This window comes from Gobius niger, assembly GCF_951799975.1.
Source record: "Gobius niger genome assembly, chromosome: 20".
Taxonomy (NCBI): domain Eukaryota; kingdom Metazoa; phylum Chordata; class Actinopteri; order Gobiiformes; family Gobiidae; genus Gobius; species Gobius niger.
Window position 1 is genome coordinate 3895992 of NC_136871.1, and position 23600 is coordinate 3919591.

General features: G+C 39.8%; 1 protein-coding gene across 1 annotated transcript; it reads left to right on the forward strand.

The window, feature by feature from the left end:
- The first annotated feature begins 153 nt into the window (after positions 1–153).
- On the forward strand, positions 154–22514 carry cand2 (cullin-associated and neddylation-dissociated 2 (putative)). The gene is made up of 24 exons (XM_079579224.1): positions 154–280; positions 2790–2933; positions 3023–3177; positions 4953–5076; positions 6738–6795; positions 6890–7088; positions 8830–8935; positions 9025–9164; positions 9273–9574; positions 11638–11779; positions 12061–12179; positions 12993–13145; positions 13939–14160; positions 15269–15475; positions 15572–15759; positions 15964–16120; positions 16300–16440; positions 17386–17525; positions 18750–18925; positions 18996–19091; positions 19168–19337; positions 20870–21034; positions 21135–21242; positions 22152–22514. The coding sequence occupies exons 1-24, from the start codon at positions 213–215 to the stop codon at positions 22380–22382; spliced, it is 3711 nt and encodes a 1236-aa protein (XP_079435350.1). The 5' UTR covers positions 154–212; the 3' UTR covers positions 22383–22514.
- Positions 22515–23600: the final 1086 nt, after the last annotated feature.

Sequence of the window (23600 nt, forward strand, 5' to 3'; positions counted from 1 at the left end):
CATCCTTTATTCATTCCGTATGTGAGTGGCCATTTCGCCCACACGATGGCGACATTACACCGGGGCTTTTTCCAGTCTATTTTTAACTGCGCCCACTACCAAGTGTCAAGTTCCCCCTCACTGCTTGCTGGAGTACTCTACCTCGCCATGTTTTTAGGTTAAATCTCTTTTTTTTTTCGTTTTCTCTCAGGGGTGGTGACAGCTGCCGAAACATGTCGAATGTAACCTACCACATCTCCAACTTACTGGAGAAAATGACATCCACTGACAAAGATTTTAGGTAAGGGGGTATAACTTTGCCTGCCCCAGCTGACTGTGTGTGTATGTGCTCACAATGAGATGACACTTTTGGTGCTACATGGTGGGGTTTTGTAAGACATGTGTTGTGGTTTGTTGTAAATCTTAACTTTTTTATTGAGGTCCCCAAAGTGCCCAGTTTATACACTTTACAAAACATACGATGATTGGGTGAGAGTGGTTCAGTTGAAAGGTCAGGGGTTCGAATCCCCGCTCATAATGGTGCAGGCTGTTGTTGTGTCCTTGAGCTAGACACTTCGCCCACTTCGCCTACTGCCACATTGAGTGAATAATGACTAGTGTGCTGCAATGTAGTGCTTTGAGGGACTTGTACACTCAAGCATGTGAAGCACAAACCGTTGTTCTGTGTTGTCTTTCCTTTGCAAAAAGTGCAAAAAGTGGATTCTAAGCAAGTAAAAAATGTCTTACTTTAAGAAATAAGTTCTTATTTTTTCCCTAAAAAGTAATAATGTTTTGCCGAGCAAATTTTTCTTGAGAAAATTTTAGGAAATAAAATCTAGCCATTTCTTGTTCAGATATATTTGCTACAAAACATGCTAATTTTTCTTGTAACAAGAAATAAAGACTTTTTGAATCTTCTTCAGCTTTAGACAAAGAATATTTTTTCTTATTTTAAGACAAAATAAGATCACAACAACACTTAATTTAAGAACTGATTCTCACAGATAATACATTCCATTCTTTAAAGTGGGCGGCTTGGTGGCACAGCGGTTAGAGCCTCAGCTTCACAGCTCACAGGTCCTGGCTTCGATTCCCACCAGGACGGGGCCTTTCCGTGTGGAGCATGTTCTCCCTGTGTCTGTGTACATTTCCCCTACCACTAAAAACATGTACAATAGGTGAATCCTACAGCCATCTGGCTCCACATCATGGAGATAGTATTTATTAACAACATTTTGCTCAAAAATGTGTGTAATTTAGAACATTTTACTTAAATCAAGCAACATTTAAGTAAAATACCTACATTTTTCACTAAATAAGAATGTTTTCCTTAAATTATTCCATTTTCTGAGGACATTTTGCTTAATTCTAGCTATTTATTTGCTTAAATTTAGTGTTTCTTTCTTGTTTTATGATAAGAAAAATATTCTAGAAATAAGAATTCTTAGCAAGAAAAAAATGCTGACCCATTGGCAGAATTTTTTCCTTAAAACAAGACAAAATGTCTTATTTTAAGATTTTTGTCCTTGTTTTTAGTAGGTTACTTTTTGCAGTGCAGGCATTACCCAAATCTAAAAGCGTCCTGAAAAAGAAGCGGCAAAACAGAGGCAAAAATGACTGAAATGAAGCTGAAAAAGAACAAAGAAAAACACACACTGCAAAAACTAATGAACTAGATTAGTATAAAAGTCTCAATTTGAGCATAATGATCCGAATTTCAGATGTTTTGACAAGGAAAGATATACTAGGGCTTTTGATACAGATTATTTTACTTGCTTTGAGATGTTTCTTGACTCGTTTCGATACATTTTGTCCTTGTTTCAAGCAATTTTCTTTGCCAATGGGGTAAGAACATGGGACTTATCTCATCGGCAGTTTTACTTTCTTATTTCCAGCGAGATTTACCTCAGAACTAGTCGTAAACGTCCTCAAAAGAGCAAAGTAAACTTGGTCAGATCAGGAAAAAAGTCTAAATGAGTGAAAACTGCTCCAAACAAGTAACATTTTCTCAATTCAAGACATTTAAGCCAATGCTTGATATTTACTGTTTGCAGTGCAACAAATATGTGACAAAAATGTGACAAAAAAAAGTGACGACAACTCGGCAACGATGCTTGGAAACACGAGGAAAAATCGTGGATATGTTTTGTAGGTCTTTCAAATGAGGCGTTACCAAGGCCTGTGGACTTTAAGAAGGTTTCAGATTTGGGTAAAGCCGAACCGGAGAAAAAGCCGAACCGGAGAAAATGGGCTCAGTTAAAGTGTGGGTTTACACTACAAAAAGTTAAAAAGTTAAATGACTTGAATTGAGGAAATGTATCTTGTTTTGAGTGGTTTTCACTCATTTAGACACTATTCCTGATCGGACCAAGTTTACTTTGCTTGTTTGAGGACATTAAAGACCAGTTCTAGGGTAAATCTCGCTTGAAATAAGAAAGTAAAATTGCCAATGAGATAAGACCAATTTTCTTACCCTATTGGCAAAGAAAATGACCTGAAATAAGGACGAAATGTATCGAAACGAGTCAGAAACATCTCAGAACAAGTGAAATAATCTAGGACAAATGCCCAACAACTTCTTACCTAGTCAAAACAACTAAAATTTGGATTATTATGCTCAAATTGAGATGTTTATACTGATCTAGTTAAATACTTTTTGCAGTGTAGAGAAATGCTTTTGAAATACTTTGATTAAAGTGCATTATTATCTCACATTTTCTAACTCAAATGAATGCATGGAAAACGTGAGAAAGATAAACAGGCTTGTCGTCTTGTGTGTATTTTTTTTTTTTGTCGTCCAAAATGCGTAGGTTCATGGCCACGAATGACTTGATGCTGGAGCTGCAGAAGGACAGCATTAAACTGGATGAGGACAGCGAGAGGAAGGTGGTGTCGATGTTGCTGAGGCTGCTCGAAGACAAGAATGGAGAGGTGCAGAACTTAGCTGTGAAATGGTAAAGACAAGAAACTTACATACTCTCTAGAATTAGGAGCAATTAGATATGTCTGAAGTCACCGAATGCTGTTTCTTTTTTACCTTCAGCCTTGCTCCTCTGGTGAGTAAAGTGAAGGAGCCCCAGGTGGAGATAATGGTGGATACGCTTTGTTCAAACATGATGTCGGACAAAGAGCAGCTTAGAGACATCTCCAGCATGGGCCTGAAGACTGTCATCGCGGAGCTGCCCCTATCCACAACAGGTCAGGCTTATTATGACCTTTACTAACCCATTTTGTTTGTTTATTTATTGATTGACTGCAGAATTCTTCCGCAGTCAATTATTGGTTTTCATGTTCTTTATTATTATTCCTCTTCCATCTTTTCCCGATTTTCTAGAGCTTTCAGCACCTTCATGCTTTGTGCAATTTATGCAAGTTATGCATCAAAATGTTCCGCATGTTGAGGAGAAGGTGCTATTACTTTTGGGACTTCTGCAACTTACGGTTTTTCCGCAATCAGCCGAAATGTCGGAGATTTTTCCCATTGACTTATAATGGGGCTGCCGCAAATCCATGCTTTTCTGCACTTTTTTCTGCATTGTATGCAATTTCTGCACTTTGTGCATGTTCAGCTTCTGCAACTTGTGGGTTTTGAGAAAAAAATGGCCTTCTGCAGTTTTCCAGTTTTTTTATACAGGAGTTTGCCATTTTTGCATTGGTGTGTATGTGGACCTGTCGCATTAGTGTGTATGGGGGAATCCAGCCAATGGGGAGACTCCAGGACTTTCAGCCATTTGTGCAGCTTCTGCCAATCAAGCACTTTCAACAGTTTGACCAGTTTATGGAATTTAAAAGTTTATGCAATATTAATAATTTATGCAAAGTAACCACTTATGGGATTTAACCAGTTAATGCATTTTAAAGCGTTTATGCAACTTAAGAGTTTATGCCATTTAGGATTTATGAATTTAAAGAGTTTATGCAATTTACATAATTTATGCAAATTAACCCATTCGTGCATTTTACCACTTTATGCAGTTTATACAGTTTATGCAACATGACATTTTATGCATTTTACCAGTTTATGCAAATAAGGTTATGCAAATTAAGCAATTTATGCAGTTTGAACAGTTTATGCAATTTCTGCATTCGCTTCCCGCAATTCCGCAGTCAATCGCAATGGTGCAGCCATTGCATTTCTAGTTTATGTTATTATTGATTGACTGCGGAATTCTTCCGCAGTCAATTATTGGTTTTCATGTTCTTTATTATTATTCCTCTTCCATCTTTTTCCCGATTTTCTAGAGCTTTCAGCACCTTCATGCTTTGTGCAATTTATGCAAGTTATGCATCAAAACGTTCCGCATGTTGAGGAGAAGGGTGCTATTACTTTTGGGACTTCTGCAACTTACGTTTTTTCCGCAATCGGCCAAAATGTCGGAGATTTTTCCCATTGACTTATAATGGGGCTGCCGCAAATCCATGCTTTTCTGCACTTTTTTCTGCATTTTATGCAATTTCTGCACTTTGTGCATGTTCAGCTTATGCAACTTGTGGGTTTTGAGAAAAAATTGGCCTTCTGCAGTTTTCCAGTTTTTTTATATGAGAGTTTGAAATTTTTGCATTGGTGTGTATGGGGGAATCCAGCCAATGGGGAGACTCCGCCTTTCAGCCATTTGTGCAGCTTCTGCTAATCAAGCACTGAGGCCATTTTAACAGTTTGACCAGTTTATGGAATATGAAAGTTTATGCAACATTAATAATTTATGCAAAGTAACCACTTTATGGGATTTAACCAGTTAATGCATTTTAAACCGTTTATGCAACTTAAGAGTTTATGCCATTTAGGATTTATGAATTTTATGCAGTTTATACAGTTTATGCAAATTAGATTATGCAAATTAAACAATTTATGCAATTTGAACAGTTTATGCAATTTCTGCATTCGCTTCCCACAATTCCGCAGTCAATCGCAATGGCGCAGCCATTGCATTTCTAGTTATGTATTGATCTTTGTTTCACTTTCCCATCTTCAGGTGTGAGTCTCACTGTTGGAGTGTGCAAGAAAATCACCACTCAGTTGATTGGGGCCATGGGGAAACAGGATGACGTGTCAATTCAGTTGGAGGCTCTGGACATACTCTCAGACATGTTGGGAAGGTAATATTTCGACTTTATATTATAGTAGACATATTGAAATGTGCTTATTTTGAGCCCTATTTTCTGGAGGATCTACTGAGCGACCTAGTCTATGTATAAACAGTTTATCCTTGCAGTCCATCTTGGGTCACCTGGAGACTTACCTGTTCCCTTTTAGCAGAACAGGAACACATGGATGCCTTCTGTTGAAGTCAAGCTGTTATAGGTTCAAAAGAGGAGATTTGAGGGTGATCCTGTTTTCCTTTTTTCTCCTTTCTGAAGATGAGTTGTTTTATTGAAGGTGCATTATGCCACTTTTATGTGGAAAATAAAGGTTGACCTTGTAGTGACCCAGCGGCTGGGTGGTCAGCATGGCTTTACTTACCATCACAGTGGTTTCCAGGACGCTCCAGGATCTATTGCTTGGAAGGTTTTCACTGCTGACGGACCTTCTCCCCAGAAAACCTTCAAAACAATTGCTCCTGGAGTGTTGTAGAGACCATTATGATCGAAAGCAAAGGCACCATGCTGACTAACTCATACAGCTGCTTGGTCACTTCAAGGTCAAATACACACAAATATCAACTTTTTTTGTATAACCATATAAAAATATCCTTACAATACATTGATATTGATACTTTTCTCTTATTAGCATATCTTCTGTCAACACTAGGAGGATTACCCAGTTCCCTGATTAGTTTATAGTTATTGATAAGGTAAGATGAGATAAGCCTTTATTGACCTCACAATGGAGAAATTCACTTGTTACATTCAGCTATCAGAAACACTCAGGGTGTGCAGAATAGACAGGAAATGTGCAAACAATTAAATAATAAAAAGAGGTATCTATATGCAATGACTACCAAAAGCTTTAAAGGAACAGGCCACTGCTTTTCCATACTGAGATATGTTTTTACCTGAGCTTAGACGAGGTGATACGTACCTGTCTGGTCTTTGTGCCCGTGGAAGAGCGTGGTCGCTTCTAACTCCCCGTTTGGAGCTATAGAAACACATTGGGAGAGGCCAAATGCTATCAACATCTTTGGTCGTTTTGCGTGACTGAGGGCACGCACAAAGACCAGACAGGTGCGCATCAACTCATCTAAGCTCAGGTAAGAACATATCTCAGTATGGAATAACGGTGGCCTGTTTCTTTGAGGGGGCAAAAAGTATAAACAATAAAAAGTAGAAATAAACAGACTATAATAAAAAATGTCAGTACTAGCAGTGCAGGTTTACAGTCATAATGCAAGTGGTTGATAAGTGACGCCGATAAAGTGACGTATATACTGTATATTATAGAATGAAAATAAATGCCATTCGGTTTCAGTGTTTACTTAGTAGCGTTGAAAGCAGTGGACAGTATCAGCACTTTGACAAAATGTATCCCGAGTACTTTCCTTCCTTTCAGTGGCTGCATTTTTTGCCATCTGGAATTGTGACCCATTAAAGGATGTTGACATTGATTTTGACATCAGTTTCAACATATGAGTGTGGATGACTGTTCCCCCTGCTCTTCACTCTGATTGAAATCGGGACGGGGCTGACCTGATGTAAACTCTTTATGATTTGTAGGTGCCTGTTTTGCGTGCCATACCTCTGGAAAATGGGTTCCTCTCAACTCTGTGATAATTTGCTTTTACCAATCAGAATTTTGAGGTTTATTGTATTTTATTTCACAGGTTAAGTGGTGCACTGGTCAGTTTCCACGGATCTTTGTTGTCCAGCCTGCTGCCTCAGGTAAGGGCTAATTCTAAAATCCTGTAAAGATAGTTTTGAAATGACATCCCTATACATCAGCCATGAATAAAAAAAATATTTTGCCCACTTATAGTTAACTAGTTCAAGGATGGCAGTGAGGAAGCGCTCCATCTTGGCTCTGGGTTACCTGGTGCCCAGCTGTAGCCCCGCCCTCTTCTCTCAGCTGACCGAACACCTGATGACAGAGCTGGCCAAGGCTCCGCCCAGCTCGCTGTCCCGAACGTACATCCAGTGTCTGGCCACAATAAGCCGCCAGGGAGGACATCGAGTAGGTAAGAAACTTCACGCCAGATATAGTTTGGCCTTGTTTCTTAGAACAGTGCTTCCCAATCAGAGGTACGGGGACCCACAGGGGTAACGAGAGCATTTAGGCCTGTCACCAAAACAAGTTGAAGTTTGATATATTGAGGTGGGAAAGTATCGCGATAAACAATATTAAAAAAAAAACAGAAGAAAACAAAAAACAAAAAACTAAACAAAAATAACAACAAAAAGGAAAAAAATCAAATAGTAATAAAAAATATATATATATTTTTATTTTTTATTTTTTATTTTTATTTTTTTATTTTTTGTCGCACATTCTTTTTGACACGTGCGGTCGTTTTGTGGCCCTTTTTTTATTTTTTTATTTTTTTGGGGGATGGTGTCCCTGCCTAAGGGGGAGGTCGAGAGGTTACTGTTCTGTTTTTGTTTTGTTTTAAAAAATATATATATTTTTCTTATTCTTTTATTTTATTTATTTATTTTTTCCTTTATGTATTGTTTCATCTTATTTATTTCATCTATCTCTGTTTTTATCTTTGCAGCATCAATTGTATGAATGGGGGGAGGGAGGGGTGGGATGGGTGGATGGGGTGGATGGGGTGGGATGGGTGGATAGGGTGGGAGGGGAGGGAGGGGAGGGGGGAGGTTTGTTTTGTTTTTTATGGTTTGCACCTCAATCTGTGACTTGTACGATTTATGTGATGCCTTGATTGAATTTTGACCTCACGGTCATATTGGTATAAAGAAAAAATCAATAAAAATATAAATCACAAAAATAGTCGACAACTATTTTAGTAATCGATTAATCGTTTTCTGGTTCACACAGACTAAAATGGAGCAAAAATGACATAAAAAATGTAAGAATTTTGATGAAATCCTACTTTGATTTGGGTCTGTAGTGTTTTGTACATTGTACATTTCATGAATAGAGCCTTCAAAAAACATTTCCCTTTAGTTTACTCCATCAACACATCCTCACACAGCCCACTTAAAGGGACTATACGGCGTTTAACCTCTTAACTCCTGCCTGAACCGAGGATCTTTTTCCTCACGTCATCAGATTTTTTTTCCATCATCATTTTTTGTCACTTTTTTTTTTTGTACTTTTTTCGTCAATTTTTTGTATTTTTTTATGTAAAACTTTTATCACATTTTTGTAATTTTTTGGTAATTTTTTGTCATATTTTTGTCATTTTTTCGTCAATTTTTTATAAATTTTTTGTCATTTTTTTGTCACATTTTTGTCATTTTTTCATCAATTTTTCATCGCTTCTTGGTCAATGTTTTCTCACTTTTTTGTCACATTTCCGTCATTGTTTTCGTCTCAGTTTTGTCGCTATTTTCACAGCTTTTTTTTCAGAAGCTTTTGGACTGGGGTAGAGCCAAACTGGAGAAAATGTGCTCGGTTCCGGTGGGAGTTAAGGGGTTAAGAATTTTAAAATTAAGTATTTTCCTCCCCCTACATGTATCAACAATGTGATATATGTGCATCTTTAAGCTATAATGTGATGAACAAAATTGAAAAAAAAATAAAATTCCTACACCATTTACAGCCGAGCGATTAATTGATTCATCGAAAAAATAATTGATTGCAAAATAATCGTTAGTTGCAGCCCTGTTATTGACTCTAAAGATACTGTCAACTGTCAGGCATAAAAATGACAGTAAACCTTGTTCTAAAAGTGCCTAATCATAGAATGTGATGTTCTGCTGGCGACTAAAACGCTTTCATCTTTGTGTTTGCTGCAGGCGAACATTTGGAGAAGCTGATTCCCATGGTAGTGAAGCTGACGAGTGTGGAGGACGATGAGCTCAGAGAGTACTGCTTCCAAGCCTTTGAAGCTTTCATAAGGAGGTTAGTCACATACCACATATTCCAAAATACAAAACAATCATAGTATTTCAATGAATATGTGACTGACTAAATGATTGCTTTTTGGTCAGGTGTCCCAAAGAAATGTCGCCCCACATTTCCACAGTGACCCAGCTGTGTCTTAAGTTCATGACCTACGACCCCAACTATAACTACGACAATGAAGAGGAGGACGAGGACAGTATGGACATAGAGGATGGATTTGGTGAAGGTACTGTTGCAATATAAGACAAATGAGACACGATACATATGGCAAAACTGATATATGTCCCAGCCTTGATTATAAATAACTTGACCGTTTGAAAACCTCACCTTCCAGAGTCAGACGACGAGTACAGTGACGATGACGACATGAGCTGGAAAGTGCGGCGTTCGTCCATTAAATGTCTGGAGGCTCTGATCCACACTCGGCGGGACCTGCTCCTGTCGTTCTACACCTCTCTCTGCCCCGGCCTGCTCGCCCGCTTCAGGGAGAGGGAGGAGAACGTCAGGGCGGATGTGTTCGCCGCCTTCTCCACGCTCCTCAGACAAACCCGAGTGGGCAGCGGCCACGTCGGGCTTATGTCTGAGCACGGGGCCGCGAGAGAGGAGGAGCCATCGGTCGCCATGTTGAACAAACAGGTTTGAAGTGTTAGTCGTGGAACAACTGACCTTTCGCAAAAGCCGGGCCCTGAACTGTTAATTAGCTCTGGCGAGAAGTGGAGTTTAGAACAAGTACGTGTTAGTGACTCTTTTTGGTGCAATACCAGCGCAATATCCTCCGGATCGAGGCAAAATGGGGCGCAATATGCAGTGGGGGAATATATTTAAAAGATGCAACGATGGGAAACTATTGAGGCCAAAACACCAAAATAGGAAAACATCCCTGGAGCTACCTTAAATGCAACACAGTTATGGTAAATATTGACACCATATCAAATAAAATCCGGAGAGAAGTTGTCGTGAGTCAAGCGTGCCGATTTATTGGACATGTGCACATGGAGACACATCAAGTACCTGGATACAAGATGCTCTGAAGAACAGTTCACAGCTCACAGTATTTATACACAAAGACAGCACAATGATCACACGATTATGGAATGCCCCAATGGTGTAATGGGTCAGATTGACCTAAGACATTCAGAGACACTGACGAAATGTATTAGACAAACGTCGCCACACAAGAACACAAACACCCTGTCTCCAATTCTAGATAAGATGTCCTGACCCGGGCCGAGCAGGTGTCCTTTAGCTGTAAACAGGTTACACTGCATACTTGTCAGTCGCTCATAAAACATAAGTAATGTGATTACAATAAACATATAATAATATACAGTTGGATTTCCATAATTTCCATAACAACTGTTGTGTGGACTAGTCATGCTCTTGATTCAGATTCATCAGATTAATTTATTGGCCATTTGCAGTTTGAAAAACCACATTGGAATTTTTTTTTGCAAAGAGCTCAAAGTGCGATATGTAAAACACGTAAAAAGACACAATATAAAAAACAGAACAAACAAACACTGCCACATTAAAAGCCTAAGGGCAAAATATTGTACAATAAAAGTCCACACAGATAAATATAATAGAAGTGCCTTGTTTAAAGTGATCACAGCTTGAGGAAAGAAACTGTTAATATGTCGATCAGTAGAACATATGATGGAGCGATACCTTCTCCCTGAAGGAAGCATCTCAAAAAAGGCCATAGCAGGTCGGCCTGAGGCATCATTTGCGAGTTTTAAAGCTCGATTCAGTAGTTGAGCTTTATATGTGGCCTCCAGGAGCGGCAAAGTGCAGCCAATGGTCCTGAGGCTGAGAGAACCACTTTGTTCAAAGCCTTCTTCTCTTTCAGAGTGAGATTACCAAACCACACTGTAATACAACTGGTCAGGACACTCTCAATTACACAATAATAAAAGTTCAAAAGAATCCTAGTAGTCTTGCACTACTAATTCATGTTAATCTAGTATTGAAAGATATCAGTGATATTAAATTAACTAATACTGGAGCCAGGTGGTGCACAGACCCCTCGAGCTACAGAGTCTCCCTCACGGCTGTGGTTGTTCAGCGAGATAGCATAATAGTCATGATCCTCTAGCCGCAATGTCTTGTGGGCAAACAGCACTGGCAACAAAACTAAACCACCCGGGGCTGAAATATCAACGTTAGAAAGTGTGCCGGATATTCCAGCAGCAGAAATAGCTTTTTTTGACAATGTCCAGCAACGACAGCTCATGAAACTTTTGGCAAGCAACGAGACAGATCGTAAACGAGTCTTAACTTGGCTTACAAGTGAACAGGCACTGTTTTAATTATTTTTTTGTCAGCTTTGAAAGAGGATAAACACACACAGCGCTGCACTATTTTCTCAGGCAGGAAATCCAGAGAATGTCTGGTAGCAACGGTTGCTATGATGTATGATTGGGGCAGGGGTTTTGCAGAAGGTCAATTGGTTCAGAGAATGTGTGTTTTTTTTCTACTTTTATTGTATTAGTACATAGGGTAACCAGTGTAAAAGTTTTAACACAAGAAAATAATAATAAAAAGTATTTCAAAAAATGTCTGAAAACCCACTGTCTATGCTAAAGTGCAAGCTTCAAATAGCCACTTGTTAATTTCCATGTTGTTCGCTTAAGGTTGAGAGTATCAAAATTGAACTCAACGTGAGTCCAGTTCTTGATGGAAAGTTTTGGCTGTTGCAGGTGCCTGTGATAGTGAAGGCTCTGCACAAACAGCTGAAGGACAAGAGCGTTAAATCTCGACAGGGCTGTTTCTCTGTCCTCACTGAACTGGCCCACACCGTCCCGGGAGCTCTGGAGGAACACGTCCCCGCACTTATACCTGGTAACTCACCGTGTTCCAGTACAGATATCACCGTCACAAGTGGGAAATGTTGTTCTGAAAAAGCTTTTAGTTCAAAGTGTTGAAATACGATCAATACCAATATGTCTCTGCCTCTAATTGTTTTTTCCTCTGCATTACTACTTCTCTCATTCGTTTACAAACCTGTCTGGAATTTTGCAAAACACCGCACATCGTGTCATTTGTCCACATTTTAACATCCTGACACCGCATTGGCTTTTAACTCCACTGCATATAACTTTCCTTGTTCCTACTTTCTTCAGGCATAGTCTTCTCCCTGACGGACAAATCCACCTCCTCCACAATGAGAATCGATGCTCTGTCGTTCTTCCACGTGCTTCTGCTGTCCCACCCTCCGCAAGCCTTTCAACCACACATGCAGGTTTCTACTCTGACTATTGCTTTGCATTAACTGCAACAGTGCCAAACATAGAATAGAATAAAACATCTTTCTACTTATCCCCATGTTGTTTCATTTATAGATTTTTAAGAGGTTTTACTTCTGTAACTAAAGGTCAATATGAAATAATTGTATGAGATCAGATTTTTAACATACAATCATCACATAAAGGTTGCCAACTAACTGCATAATTTTCTTGTTTGACAATTGACCAATGTACTGTAATAATCAGATCTGTCATGGGTTTGTATATTAAAGGAATAGGCCACCGTTTTTACATACTGAAACATGTTCTTACCTTAGCTTTGACGAGTTCTTTAGGATCTGTCTGATCTTCACCCGTGCCTTCAGTCACGTAAACACGGCGCAGACGGCGTTAGCATTTAGCCTCTTCTGCTCTCCACTATAGCTCCAAAACAGGTCAAGATAGAAGCTACCAAGCTCTTCCACGTTTTCCCTATTTAAATATGGTTACGTGAAGTGTTCCACTACAAAGTATAATACACAAAATTAAACAATGTGGATTTTCTAAGCGGATAAAAACTATATTGTAAGGCGTAATAATACCAGGAGTAGTAATCTTCACTTTACTGTTCGGATGCCAAATTACTCCTGGTATTATTACGGGAGAGGCTAAATGCTAACGCCGTCTGCGCTGTGTTTACGTGACTGAAGGCACGGGGGAAGATCAGACAGGTCCTAAAGAACTCGTCAAAGCTAAGGTAAGAACATATCTCAGTATGTAAAAACGGTAGCCTATTCCTTTAATGCTTCCTAATGTTGTACCTATTGCAGGTGCTGCTGCCTCCCGTAGTGGCCTGCATTGAAGACTCCTTTTATAAAATCACGTCCGAGGCTCTGCTGGTCACTCAGCAGCTGGTCAAAATCATGAGACCTCTGGACCAGACCACGGCCGGGGGATTTAACCCGAAACCTTTCATCAAAGAGGTACGAGATCGTTTGAACCCAAATCTTTGGGGGAAAAAAAGCAAATACACAAATTAAAACACAACCAAAATTAATAATAGATACATAATTCTCCAAAACATAATGTGATATATATCATAGCAGTACAAACATTTGTATTAATGTTGCATGGAAAACCACAGCCAAAAAAAAAAGTAATACAGGGTTTCCGCAGGGCATTAAAAATATTAAAGCAGTACTAAGTAACTTGTTTACCATAATAAATCCTTTTCGTAGTCCTTGTATTAAGGGATGAGTGGGGGGTCTTTCATCTCCCCCTTGTGTCTCTGGCCAAAAAAACACAATTGCAACTTTGCCTGCACCGGGTCAGAGCCACCAATACACACTAATGGAATCACGAAGAAGAAGCTAACTGTGGGCTAGCGCCACTTAAACAGTATTTACAGGCACGTTTGACTGAAACAAATTCTCCATTGTGTGATTGGATGTACAATATCCCTCTCTCCCTTTGTCTTTTCTGTCAGCGTAGTATTTACTCTCACGGACAATTAATGAGTAAAAAACGCAACATGCTACGACACTCGCAGTGGCACTTAAGGACTCTAGGGGCATGAGTTACTTAGTACTGCTTTAAAAGTCCTTAAATGAACTGTGCCAAAATTAAGGCCTTAAATGTCATTAAAAAGGCATTACATTTGGCTTCCTGCAACCTGTATAAACCCTGTAATAGTTGCTGTATTCAATCCAAATCTCATTTATTCCAGTAATATTTGTTCTGTGTATTTTCAGTTACATTTCTACTTTTCTCTCAAAGGTTTTCTCCTCAACGCTGAAGAGATTAAAAGCTACAGACATCGACCAGGAAGTCAAAGAGCGCGCGATTTCCTGCATGGGTCAAATGATTTGTCACCTCAGCGACCACCTGGGGGCGGAGTTAAAGGTTGTCCTCAGCATCTTTTTGGAGAGGTTGAAGAATGAGATCACGCGGCTAACGACAGTGCGGACCATCACCCTGATCACCGCTTCTCCACTGAAGGTTCACTCAAAACGGTTAATCCAGTTGGTGCTGTTCATGCTGTTGAAGGCCAGTGGGATGTTTAGGTCAGATAAGCCATTCTTATCTGTATAGCACATTTTAAAGACAAAAAGAAGCACAGATTCATTGAAAATACCAATTTTTTTCCATAAACGTAGAATTAAATAGTTGCATAAATAATAATTAGGTGTAATGTACAAAATATGCATGTATTAAATGAGTTTCTAAACACCCCTCGTCTAGTGTAGAGTAGTGAGTAGAGTTGCCAAAATATTTACTAAAAGTACAAACCCAGCCAGTTGGCTCTGCATGGGTTTGCCCATGGGTTATAAGTTTGACTTGTGAAGGTCCAGCCCAGATGGGCCAACACACATGGGGCCCTCATGGAAACAGCGGACAAGTCCACTTATTACCCAGGCGGGCAAATCCAAGCAGAGGCCACATTGTTTTGCTGGCTGGGAAAATACTTTGAGAAAAATGTGCTTGAGTAACTGTGTAACTGCAAAACATGAAATAATGAGAATCCCATAAAGACATATACAATAATTTTGAAGATTTTAAAATACTTTTTTTTTTTTACTGAAAGATATACTCACTGTGTCTATTTTATTTTAGTCAAGTAAGAAACAGATACTTTTTGTTTTAATATTACTGAAGTAGAAGTAAAAAGTTCTGTATAAAAAAAACTACTTGCAAAAGTACATTTACTTCAAAAACTTACTCAAGTACATGTACTTAAGTGACTGAGTACTGCCCACCTCTGGTCTTATATTATATGATGTGTCTCATATCAGGACTAAACCGATTTAAAAAGGGCCTAAATAGTGTAAACATCTAAATAATATCTGTACTGGGTGTAAACCATGTTTTAAGCCAGAACAATTGACTTTAATACATTACTAAAGCAAAAATGATATTGTATTTGATTAAATTAATAATATCTAAAATAGCAGATGATCTGTGTGTACACCCAAGCATCACCAGTTGTAAACATATGTTAGTCGTCGGCATGTCCCAACAAAAAGAAGAAGGCATCCTGCCTAAGATAATCATCACATAACAATCTCTTGCTACATCATTTATTTTAATTCATCATCTTTATTCCCAGATTGACTTGTCATCCATTTTGCCCGAGTCGCTGTCAGTCCTGGGCTCTTTCTTGCGTAAAAACCAGAGAGCTCTGAAGTTGGGGACACTGACGTGTTTAACAGCGCTGGTCACACATCAGGCCTCCAGCATCAAACCTGCAGCTCTGGAGCCTGTGCTGAGTGAACTACCCCCTCTAGTGGACGAGAGCGACATGCACGTGTCACAGGTATTCCCTTTCTCATAATCAACAATAATGCATTTTATTGTAAATGGAAAATTCCATAATTCCATAATGCAACATATCTGATATCTCTCTGTTCAGCTGTCCATCACTTTGCTGACCTGTATAGCCACAGCCTGCCCTTCATCTCTGACAAAGATCATCTCCTCTGTGCTCCCGGGAGTTCTCAAACTGGTTCACTCGCCGCTGCTCCAAGGAGGAGCACTAGCTGCCATTTTGGATTTCCTGCAGGCTCTGGTCCTCTCCAAAACAAGTAACCTCGGCTATAGGTAAGAGGTGTGTGAGGTGATCGGTACAAAGTTATTTCAATATGGTAGAAATTGTAATATTTTTGTAATATATATTTTGCTCAATATTACCTTATAAAATTCTTATTATATGTGTAGTAGGCGAAGGAAAAAGTTCAAACTAAATACAATGATAGCTACCTGAACACACGCCTCTGCTGAATGACTTCTTTTTCCTTTCTCCAGTCAGCTGCTGAAGTCTCTGATGGGGCCCTTCCACAGCACGCAGTGTCTGGCGGACATCCACAGACAGTCGTACCACTCTGTCGCCCGCTGTGTGGCCGCTCTGTGCTCCATCTGCCCCAAAGAGACTCCTGGGACAGTGTCCAGCCTCATACAGGAGGTTAGACCCTTCAGTACCACACACGCTAATGTATTCAAAAATAGCCTTCCCAATCCAACTTTTAACTTGTCATCCCGGAAAGCAGGAAAACTACCAAGTATTTGCATATAGAATTACTAATATGGACTGACTAATATGGACTGATGACCTCCGGTCGTTTGTGTGACTGTTGTGTCCAGGTGAAGAGCCACAGTTCCCCAGAGTCGGCGCGGGTCCTGGCCCTGTTGTGTTTGGGGGAGGTGGGGAGGAGCGGCAGCCTGGGAGGCAGCAAAGAGGTTCAGGCTGTGATCCTTGAGGCCTTTTCCTCCTCCAGTGAAGAGGTAACCAAAACTATTCATCAGCCGGAAAGAAAACAGTCATGCAGAATGTTGACGAGGACTTTGCTTACTGTACCAATTTTGCATCTGCTGTAGGACTTACACGAACTTTGAAAGCTTTTCTCTTACACTTTTTAGTTTAACCATATGTATTGTTTTATTATGTGCATCAAGTTCAGTTAAGACTTTGATTGGACTAAACTAGGGGTTTGCGTCGTGGAGGCCGATTTGCATCATTGCGAAAACACCCAAGGGCTGAACCTCAACATTGTAGCCTAAAGTAAAGAACTATTTTCTGCAAATGCCCATGTTTTACTTTGGCTTTGGGACCCAAATTAAACTGTAATTTGTCATATACCGTATAAAATGTTTTCCACACAAGTTTTTGTTGAGCAAACAGTAGATATCCCAATAAGAATTATGATCAAAACAACCCAATAACATTCATTTTAACAGACACAGTTGATGCTTCCATGCAGTTTCAGTAGGAAAATATTGAATACAAGTTCCCTATAGAGTCGCGACCCACTGAAAATGGTTCCGTGACCACGCGGGATGTTCTGACAGGACATTTTAAAATACTTACACAATTTCTCACATTTTTAGAGCGCTTTAAGTGGTATTTGATCTCTAATTTGCATAATAACATTTCTAAAAATCATCTTGGGGGCCAGAATTTTACTGGAGGGCCGGATTTGGCCCCTGGGCCTGACATTGCCTACCCCTGAACTCTAAAGTTACGCAAACTTTTCGTTGATCCAATTACAAACAGAACCAAATTGAAAACATCATAAAGATCTTGTCAACTTTCGAGTTTAGAGTTGATTGCATTATGGATCATTACAAACAAGTACTGTACGAACACTATTGGGCACAGAACAAATGACTTGAGTATATTTTTAAAAATATACAACATTTACCAGTGACAAGCACTCACTTCTTTTCCAGATAAAGACAGCGGCATCCAGCGCTCTGGGCAGCATGGCGGTGGGCAGCTTGAATGACTATCTCCCCTTCATATTAAAAGAGATCTCTTCCCAGGCAAAGAGGCAGTATCTGCTTTTGCACTCGCTCAAAGAGGTCATCAGGTCTGTTCTCTCGTGTCATATCTCACAACTCATATTTAAAGTGAGCAATGTTCATTCTGTCCCCTATGACAGATGTGCAATGTTCTTTAAGTCACACGCCTTGTTTACCTTCATTATACTGTATTACCGTAAATTCTCTAATACTGGCCTGTATTCCATTAGCGGCCGGGTCTGTAACAGAGGCCGGGTTAAAACCAGGTTAAAAGGATAAAAGTATTTAATGTAGTTGAGTTAAAAGCACGGTTAACAGAGGCCGGGTTCGCGGCTGGCGGAGGCAAATTAAAGCCAGGAGACAAATAAGCCGGCTTTTATTAGAAACTATTGCGGTAGAAATATTCCCCATGTTAGGAATTTGTCTCATACTGGAGTAAATGAAAACTCACATGCAGGAAGTAACAAACGGGAACCCGGGCGTAACTTTGACACAGATTTAGCCACTTTTCAAACCTCCACAGACTATATTTGGAAACAGGGCAAACAACAAATGTTGTGTGACCCTCCAGGGTTTTAATAAAGTCACCATCGCGTCTTCAAAGCACGTCCAGCTGCTCCGTGTGCAGGTCAGTCCCATGCCTCAAAATAACTCCTCCCATCAGCGCGAGCGTCTCGTCTTCTCTCGGGTCAGTCTCATGATCGATCACAAACACAAACGCTCCGTCTAAACTCGCCTTTACACAAGATAACAACAAATAATCCGGTCTGCGGTAAAAACGAAAACCTGCAGTGACATTGAAGTCAATGCTCCGCTAACAGCAACGAAACACTTCCTGTTGTCCCGACAAAATAAAAGGCGTCAATGTTCCAGCCGCTGGGAGAGGGTTTGAAATGTTAATTAATAAATGAACCTAATATTTTAGGTTCAAATGGACACAAATGTTGTTTTTCTTCGTTTTCCTGGTCGTCCGTTTTGCTCAAATAGAAATAAAGGCCTGTCTCTAATTGTGGCCTGATTCCAATAAAGGCCTGGTCCTAGATGCCCTTGAGTAAATAAAGGTCCCGGCCTATATTAGAGCATTTACGGTATGCAGCTTTAAGCGCTTCTGACAGTCTCCCCCAGGAGAAACTGAAGCTACAAACGTAGTATACCATCACCGAGTGTGGAGTGAATGTACAATTGTCTCATGTAAAGAGCTTTGTGACTATATGTCTGTGAAAGGCAGATCTTCTTCTTCTTCTTATGAATGCTACAACACTAAAGTACTCTCTTCTGGTCTTTTTGTGAAGTGCGTGTCCAGCCTCCAGCCTCTCCCCACACCTCGAGTCCATCTGGGCCCTGCTGTTTCAGAACTGCCAGTGTCCAGAGGAGGGCACCAGGAACCTAGTGGCCGAGTGTTTGGGAAAACTCACGTTGGTCAACCCCGATCAGCTGCTGCCGAGACTGAAGCAGCAGCTCAAAGGAGGTACAGACACGCCTGCATTTTTAATTTTGTTACACGGTTTTACTTTGTTGTTGACTTGTTTGTTTCTTAGGATCTGCTCTGGCCCGTAGCACAGTGGTGACAGCGGTCAAGTTCACCATCATTGACCACCCCGCTCCCATTGATGCACTTCTGAGGGACTGCATTGGTAAAGCCATCTGCAGCTGTACAGTATTAATAAGCTTTGCAAGTGACACACAAACGTTTATGTGTCTTTGCAACAGGTGATTTTTTGTCCACGCTCCAAGACCAGGACATTAATGTGCGTCGCGTCGCTTTGGTCATGTTCAACTCGGCGGCTCATAACAAACCGTCACTCATTCGGGGACTCCTTCCAAAAGTCCTGCCACATCTGTACCAGGAGACCCAGATCAGAAAGGACCTCATCAGAGAGGTGGGATTTTAATCATTTATCTTACATTAGTAACCACAGGGCAGACTGGGCTAACATACACTCAACCAAAATGTAAACGCTTTTGTTTTTGCTCTCATTTTCCATGTGGTGACCTCAAAGACATAAAACATTTTTGTATAAACACATTAGACCCATTTCTCCCAAAATATTGTTCACAAAATCTGTCAAAATGTCCTAATGTGTAGAATGAGCTCAGACCTCAAAAGCAACAAAACTGAGACGAAAACAATGATGGAAATGTGACAAAAAAATTACAAAAATATGACAAAAATGTGATAAAAAATGGACCAAAAAAATATAAAAATGTGACCAAAAAATGACAAAAAATGTGACAAAAATGTGATACAAAAATGGAAGAAAAAATGTCAAAAGTGTGACAAAAATGACAAAAAAAATTACAAAAAAGTTATAAAAATCAGTTGAATACAAAAAAATGATGGGAAAAAAATTCTGATGACGTGAGGAAAAAGATCCTCTCGGTTCAGGCGGGAGTTAAGAGGTTAATGCATCATATCAGTCGTAACGGTAGCAGTGTTTCTTTCCTCATATAAAATAAAAAGAGGGCTCTTTCTTCAAGCAGGAAATTTAGCCAGCTGGTAAAAAGTCAGCAGACAAAAGGCAAATTATTGTTCAATCATGTAGAATTAAAATTGTGAAACACATGTTATGTGATTTCAATACCATTAACCTACTTGAAACATGTAATTACCCCTTGTAGAGGCAAATGAGGCCTAACATGGCGTCATATGAAACATTAAACACAATGGTTGCTAAAACATAACACAATTATAGATTTATTTACCCAGTTTGACATTTTTTATGATGTTTATTGTTTCACATTTTTAAATGTTTAAATAGCACCCATGTTATAGATACAGTCGGCTTTGTGTCGTATAAGGGGGCGCGGCCTCGCCGAGGGGGTCGGAAGTACAATGTTTCACTCTTTTCAGTTGTTTTCTGGTGGAATATAAAGCTACTTATCGCACAAAAATAAGGACAAGTATAAATCAGGCCCGTGTGTATGTTTTTTCACAGAAGATTATTCAGCAGAAGCGAAAAACGGCAGTCGTAGCTAGCGTTAGCATGTAGCATGATGCTAGCTTGAAGCATCTCCGTTATTTATGTATTTATGGGCTGTTGAACCACTTTGCTCCTCTCCATGTCTTTGTATCTTTATCGAGTAGAAAACTATATTTATAATTCAGCATTTGTTCAAGTATTTTTGGAGTAATTATAGAAAGTTTACATGTTTCTCTTTTTTGTTTTCCCCTCAACTGCATCAAACATGACCATGTACATAATGAGTAATTCCAGAGATTCCGTCTGCATCTATATCAATGAGAGAATGAGAAAATCAAAATTCTATAGAATGTAATAAAAATAGCTTTTCTTCCCAACGTTTCTTCATTAAATTGTTGCTTCACTGAAATAAAACTTTTTTAATAATTATATTCAACAGATCCATGCAACTAGGTCACAATTATAAAAAGGATTCAAACTTGTTGCTTCAGGTGGAGATGGGCCCGTTCAAGCACACAGTGGACGACGGTTTGGACATGCGTAAGGCAGCGTTCGAGTGCATGTACACGCTGTTGGACAGCTGCCTGGAGGGACTGGACGTTCTGCAGTTCCTTGATCATGTCGAGGACGGACTCAAAGACCACTACGACATCAGGGTCAGGCTTTTGTCAAGCACTTTATAACCCACATTAGTTCTCCTAATACCAAATACACAAGTGGATGCTATTTATTTCACATCACATTTGATATCTTTAGATGCTGACCTTCTTGATGTTGACCAGACTGGCTTCTCTGTGTCCTGCGGCTGTTTTACAAAGAATCGACCAGCTGGTGGAGCCACTCAAGGCAACGTGCACAGCCAAGGTACTAAATACTGTAAATACGTCCTGCAGATTGGCAGTGTCGTTTCTACTAGTCTGCCCACGAGCAGATTATTCTTACCCCCACCACCGAGTGTGGGCAGTACATGAAACGTTCTCATTTGTGTGGTGCTTCTCTGCTTCCATGGGCCTTATAAGTACTTTACATCAAGAAACACTGGAGTAAAGTTCGAGTATTTTGCCCAAGGACACGACAACAGTATGGAATTGATGAGATGGAGAGATTGACTTCAAAAGCTTCAAAACATATGGTCTCCTTTTAACCAAAATAGATTAATTTAGTGATTTAGTCAGAATTAAAGGGGGGCAGGACAGGGCAATGCAGTGAGAAAGTATAAGAAAGATTCTAGGGGTTGAAATAAACTAACAAAAATCTAAATAAGAATTATAAATCAAAGGGAGGGAGTGCTGATTGTTCTCTCACAATGCGGGGCACGCAAGGCAGAGTTGTGTGGCATAAACAAGGAAGAAGAATGTTTTTGTTTGGACACAAGTGCGGGTTGAAGCAAAAAGCAAAATATTGTTTTTATTAAGGGGAATTAAAAATTGTGCAGACATAAATTGTAAAGCGACAACCCATAGAGCCTGGAAATACAGTTAATTACTATTAATATAATTTAGCCATTCCAGATTCAGATTAATTAATTGATTTGACAGATAAAGAGAGGAAATATTTATACATGTAGTCGGAAATGGAATATTGTGCGTATTCCATTACTCTATGACAACTGCGTACAGTTCAACAAACTATGTATTTTGGGTATTATGCAGGCCAGGGACTTTGCAATGAAATAACTAAATGGGTTTCTGAGGTCATGTACTTCAGGCTTCTTGCCACAGACTCGTTTCCGGCCCCGCGTTTGTAGCTTCTTGACGTTTCGTTTGTCCACAGGTGAAAAGTGGTTTGGTGAAGCAGGAGTACGAGAAGCACGAGGAGCTGAGGCGGTCTGCCATGCGCGCTGTCGCCGCCCTGCTGGCCGTGCCCGAGGTGGAGAGGAGCCCCAGCATGGCGGAGTTCGCCAACATGATCCGCTCCAACGTCGACATGGCCTCCATTTACCAGAGCGTGCAGGGAGGGGACGGGGCGGGGCTCGGCCCAGCGGAGGGCATGGATCTCAGCTAGGTGTTGCGGAGGTCTGGTGTTCACTCGGCTTCAACTGAATAGAACTGCAGGCACATTATTAAACAGGGGGAGGGATTTAACAGATTTTTTTATGAATGTTTTGGTTGTAGCTTTTCTCCCCAGTGCAAACGTGTTTTCATGAAATAAAGCAAACGGCGTAAAAGTAACATGTTTGGAAACAGTAAGAAGTTTGCTCTTTTGTATCAGTGCAGCAATAGTGTATCTCTGTAGCAACATATTTTTTAAATTCTTACACAAAGGGCAGCTTGTGAGTCTTTGCAGCCACTTTTTTAAGCCTATAATGTAAAAGGTGTCTTGTTATCATACAACTGAAAGACAAGTCCACTCACTTTGTTCTTGTCATTGTTAGATAACTCGGGGCGCACCTTCGCTCAATTAAAAAAGTTATTGGGTTTTGCAAATATATCAGCGCATCGCCGCCATCTTGCCTCGTGCCTCACCGGAAGTCTCCCGTCCACTCACTGTGTTGAAAGTAATATTTATTTAAAGAAAACTTGACATTAGACATTATGTTCTTATTGCAAAACATTTTATTCAACAACTCAACTTTACAATTCCACAAAAAAAAAAACACAAAGAACAAAACTAAAATAGACTAAATAAGAACTATTTAAAACAAAGCATTTGTCTTACATTATTATGGCATTAGCGAATGCATTAGCAAATTGTAATGATTGCAATTATGCAGGGTTTCCGTGGGGTATTAAAAAGCATTAAGAGACATTAAATGTTCAAATCAAACTGGCATAAAATCTGCTCAACAATTTTTTTTTGTTTTTTATTGCTCAAAAGGTGCCCGTGTTGTCCAGAAATTAAATATATACAGATTTTTTTTCAGCGTTTGTGGCATTGAAATTTACTCTCTGGGCATTAAAAATGGGGCTGAACAATTTTGCCCAAAATCAATATTGTGATTTTTTTTTTTAGATCAATCTTGCAATGTCGTTTTTATTTCGATTTTTCTTCCCCCATGTGCCACATGTAACGAAAATAGAGACTATAGCACAAGGCTCACCTTCAGCTCTGTGGAGGCAGAAACAGGTGAGGGAGTTTCTGTGATCAGTGCCTCAGAGCGTGAAGCAGCGACGGACTCTGAATGGAGTGATTAACTTTAATTACACCATCTACCACGATCTACATCACCGCCGTCTCTCACCGCTACATTCACTTCTATGGGCCAAAACCGTGTACACGTAA

Bases quoted from the DNA above. Each gene is read 5' to 3' on its own strand.
- cand2 (XM_079579224.1), top strand. From the start codon at position 213: ATGTCGAATGTAACCTACCACATCTCCAACTTACTGGAGAAAATGACA. The intron at 6,796-6,889 runs GTAAGGGCTAAT...GCCCACTTATAG, and splicing joins TGTCCAGCCTGCTGCCTCAG to TTAACTAGTTCAAGGATGGC. The intron at 18,926-18,995 runs GTACAGACACGC...TTTGTTTCTTAG, and splicing joins GAAGCAGCAGCTCAAAGGAG to GATCTGCTCTGGCCCGTAGC.